This window comes from Prionailurus viverrinus, chromosome A3 (assembly GCF_022837055.1).
Source record: "Prionailurus viverrinus isolate Anna chromosome A3, UM_Priviv_1.0, whole genome shotgun sequence".
NCBI classification, from domain to species: domain Eukaryota; kingdom Metazoa; phylum Chordata; class Mammalia; order Carnivora; family Felidae; genus Prionailurus; species Prionailurus viverrinus.
Window position 1 is genome coordinate 47,590,815 of NC_062563.1, and position 4,369 is coordinate 47,595,183.

Here is a 4,369-nt window from a genome sequence, read left to right on the forward strand (position 1 = left end):
TGTTAAAACTACATGGTTTTACACTGAGTCACTCACAAAAGTTTGTGGGATTTTTTTTGTTTTTGTTTTTGTTTTTTTTTGTTTGTTTGTTTTTTAATCAAGTAAGACTTCCCTGCAACAGCAGCAATGGAGGAATAAAGACAACAACAACAACAAAAAATCAGAACTTGCAAATGCTTAAAGAAGCAGGTGTCTACACAGTAGTGGAAACCGGAGGCTCTTTTCACTTTTCTTTCTCTTTTTTCCCCCTCTTTTTTGACTCTTTATCGTTTTGCCTTCCCTCCTTATATAGAATAATAGGTATCAGTGTGGCCCATCTGTTTGGGAGGGAAGAGCTGTTTGGGAGGGAAGGTGAGGGGAGACTGCTGTCCTTGGGATGGGGAGTAATGGATTTCTTCTCCCTTGGCTCTCTCCAACACCGCTTCCTCAAATTCTCCCCACTTTCTCTCTCTCTTGTCCTTGTCCCCGGCTAGCCGGCTGCAGCCTTCTTCTTAAGAAGAGTTCATTATGGGCCTGGAGTACACCCCCTGGTAGTAGGAGGTGTCTGCGGCCAGGGGCGAGGCATCCAGGCCCGCTTTGTTCGTGACCGGACCCATGGCCAGGCTACCCGGCATAGGGGAACCGTAGCCAGGGTAGTGCATCACCTGTTCGTAGGCTTTGAGGTCCATTTTGTGGGGCTGGTGGTGATGGTGGCTGTGGTGGTGCTGCTGCTCCGAGGACATGAGGTTGTTGATGGAGAAGGGGTGGTTGAAGGCGTAGTGGTGCTCCGGCTTTAGATGGGCTTCGGGCGGCAGGCCTGGGTGATGGGGAGGGCCCAGCAGGTGGGCCGCCGCCTGCTGCTGCTGCCCGGGCGAGGGCGCCGGTTCCGGGGGGCTCAGGGCCGCAGCCGGCGTCCCCTTCAGCTCCCCCAAGGCCCCTCGCTTGTGCTCCTGGCACGGGGAGGCGCTCGAGTGGGGCGACTCGGTGCCCGCCGGAGTCTCGGAGGCCGGCCCGGCGGCCTCCCCGAGCTGACCCTGCGAGGTCTGGGCCCCGGAGGCCGCCTTCTTGCCGCCTCCTGTGGCGCCTGCGGCTTCCTTCAGGGCCAGCTGCTTCTCGCACTTGAAGCGCTTCTGGCGGCGCAGGTAGCAGCCGTTTTCGAACATGTTGCCCGAGTCGGGGTGGAGGGTCCAGAAGGAGCCCTTGCCGGGCTTGTCGGGCGAGCGGGGCACCTTGAGGAAGCAGTCGTTGAAGGACAGCGAGTGGCGGATAGAGTTCTGCCAGCGCTGCTGGTTCTGCCGGTAGAAGGGGAAAAGGTCCATGATCCACTGGTAGATCTCGCTCAGCGTCAGCATCTTGTTGGGGCTCTGCTGGATGGCCATGGTGATGAGCGAGATGTAGGAGTAGGGCGGCTTGGCGTGCGTGTAGCTGCGCCGGTACGTCTTGGGGTCGCGCGCGCGGCTCAGGCCCGCCTGCCCGTACATGGGGCTCATGGAGTTCATGTTGGCGTAAGGGGTCAGGCCGCCCATGGCTCCGGCCGCCTGCCCCCCGAGCGGGCTCAGACTGGGACTCAGGTGCGGCCCCATGCCCGCCACGCCGGCCGCCCCGGCCGAGCCGCCCATGCTAGCCATGGCGCCCGCCCCGGGGGACATACCGGCCAGGGACGGGCTCATGCCCGCGCCCACGTACGACGACATGTTCATGGAGCCGGCACTCATGTTGCCCGAGCCGCTGCCCATGGCGGCCGCGGACATGCTCATGTACGTGTTCATGCCGTTCATCCCCAGGCCGGCGTTCATGTTGCTCACCGAGGAGTAGCCCTGCGGACACAGCCCGAGGAGGGAGGCGCACAGCGTTAGCACCGCGGCTTGAGCGTGCCCTGACCTCCCACCCACCGGGCCAGCCCAGGCCCCCGCCTCCGGGGAGGCCTCTGGGGAGTCCTTCCCTTGCCCGGTCCCGGCCCCAAACACCCAGTGCGTTTCACTCGGAGAGCGCCGGGATCGCCCTCGAGAAGGTGGAGGGCAGGCTGCTGCTGTTTGCGTGTGGCGGGATCCTAGCCCTTCTACGCCTCGCTCAGATTCTAAAACAAGGGTCCCCTGGAGCACCCCTAGCCCAGGCTCCCCAAATGCATCTCCTCTCCCCAACTCTCCAGCCAGCATACCGAACCGGCGCCGCGGTCTCGGACGCCACCTCCGACCCTAGCGAACAACCTGTGGGTCACAGCCCAGAACGCCCCAGCGGCCTCAAGCGGAGTTTGTCCGAGGGTTCATCCTTCCTCCCGGGATCCCATCCTTGGCCTCAGGGGAACCGAAACCCAGTGCCTGCGCAGAGTTTGGGGCCAGCTGGAGGCACTGAGTGGAGGGACAAGGAGGAGACCGAGAACTGAAGTACACGCGGCTAAGCTTTGCAGCCACAAACTTTCGTTCTCTTTGTCCCTAGTCTTTGAATCTGCCTCTACCTCAACCCCCAATTCCTACCAACCTTCTCCTCTTCAGCTCCCCACCCCCTCGCCGGCCGACCTCCCACCCCTCCCCAGCCGCGCGCTGCCAAACATAACTCTGTTAGGATAGTGCGTGGCTCGGCCACGAAGAGGATTTGGAGGCGCCGCAAGTCAATATTTGATCACAAAGTTAATATTATCTCAAGGCTAACAGTGTGTCGTATAAAAAAGAGACCCATTTGAGTCGAAGGAGGGTGGAAAAGGCGGCTGCCCAGAGCGGCTGGGGGTGGGGGGCGGGTGCCGGCAAAGGAAGCTGTCCTGAGGTTGGTGAACTGAGCGAACTCCGCCACCCCACTTCCCCCTGGAAAAGGCGAGTGCCTACCTCGGGCTCGGCATAGTAGCTGCTCCAGTCAGACGGCTCGTGCCCTTCCATCTTCACCGCTCCCAGCATACTGGAAGCCGAGTGCATGGCAGTTTAAAATTTAACAGCCACAACAAACGATCAGCAATCACCCCCCACCCCCACCCTCTTTAAAAAAAAAAAAAAAAGCCAAGGCACCGTCCCCTCCCTCCCTCTCTCGCGCTCCCTCTCTCCGGCTCCACTCCCTCTCTTTTCCTTGGCCGGCCGGAGGCGGTAGTTGGAATGGGCGGGAGGGGTAAGCCTCAGGAGGAGGGGGCCGAGGATGGGAGGAGGCCCGGATCGGAGCCCCGCTGCAGGGAGCGCCTGCCGCCCGCCGCCGCCGCGCTCGCGGGCTGCCGGGCGGAGGCCGAGGTTGGCAGTGCCGAGCTGCCCAGAGGCGGCGGGAAGCGCGAGGCGCGGGGGCGAGTGGGGGGGGGGGGTGGAGAGAGGGAGGAGGAGGAAGAGAGGAGGAGGAGGAGGAGAGGAGGAGGAGGAGGAGGAGGAGGAGGAGGAGGAGGAGGAGGAGGAGGTGTGGACCGCGGAGCGGACAAGTGCCGCAGTGACGTGGGCGGCTGGTGATATAGCGCGGCGCGCCGGCGCGGGCCTCCAATCCCCAGACCCGGGGCAGCCCATTTGAATAATCAGCTCACACCTAGGTGAGAGGGAGACTCCGCCGGCGCCGGCACCTGCCCCTCGGCGCCCGGCGCCCGCCCCACTGCAGCCGCGCCCCGCACCGGTACAGGGCTAGGCGAGCGGGCGAGTGGGCGCACAGACTCTCTACTCCAGTCCCCTTTTCCCCCCGAGCCCTCGGGGAGTGCCCGTGGGAGGAGGGACCTGGGAGGAAGCCACCCCGGAGCGGCCCAGCGCTCTGACCCCCGCCAGGTCCCCTAGAGCCAGGCTCCTGTTGCGCCTGTCGAAGGGCGCGCCGGGCCTCAGCGCCCCATTGCCCCTCTGCAGAGCCTTACAAATGCCGCATTTACTCATCTCGGGTTTCTTCGCTCTCAGTGTTCCATTCCCTGTCAAAACGACAAGACGGTGACAGAGCCAATTTGCAAAGCGCTGTCGTATTTAGAAAAACTGTGTACACACCTTGAACTCGCCTGCCGCTGCTCCTGGGAGGCCCCTCCCTGTTACAGTTAAGACTTGGAGCGGCTCCGGAAGGCGCGCGGGGTGCGCCTGGTCCGGCCGCCTCGGCTTTTGCCTCTTCGGAGCCCAGCCTCCGGCGACAGATAGAGGGGCGGCTGGCGGGCAAGAGCACTGTCGGATCGCCGAGCCCAGGGCGCACGCGGCCCCGCCAACTTCAGTCGACGGTTGGGTGACTGCTATTTGTCTCTGACATTCAGGACGCCGTGTTTCAAGGTTACTTTGCAGTCGCAACCGAGGTGCCCACAGCATTTCGTAACTAAAACAAACAGGGCAGGAGGTTGAGGTTGAGGCGGGAGGAGAGAGGGGAATAAAGGAATCAATAATGGGACACATGGAATTTACTTCAGGGAGGGTCTCTGTTTTCTCGAAGGGCTGTTTTATAAGAATTAGACGCCTCAAAACCATAT

At 62.0% G+C, this 4,369-nt stretch overlaps 1 protein-coding gene across 1 annotated transcript; it reads right to left on the reverse strand.

Annotated features, from left to right (window-relative positions):
• Positions 1 to 318: 318 nt before the first annotated feature.
• FOXA2 (forkhead box A2) lies at positions 319 to 2,930 on the reverse strand. Its single transcript, XM_047854085.1, has 2 exons — positions 2,799 to 2,930; positions 319 to 1,796 (listed from the first exon to the last, which is right to left on the reverse strand). Exons 1-2 carry the CDS (start codon positions 2,883 to 2,885, stop codon positions 492 to 494), a joined length of 1,392 nt encoding a protein of 463 aa, XP_047710041.1. The 5' UTR covers positions 2,886 to 2,930; the 3' UTR covers positions 319 to 491.
• Positions 2,931 to 4,369: the final 1,439 nt, after the last annotated feature.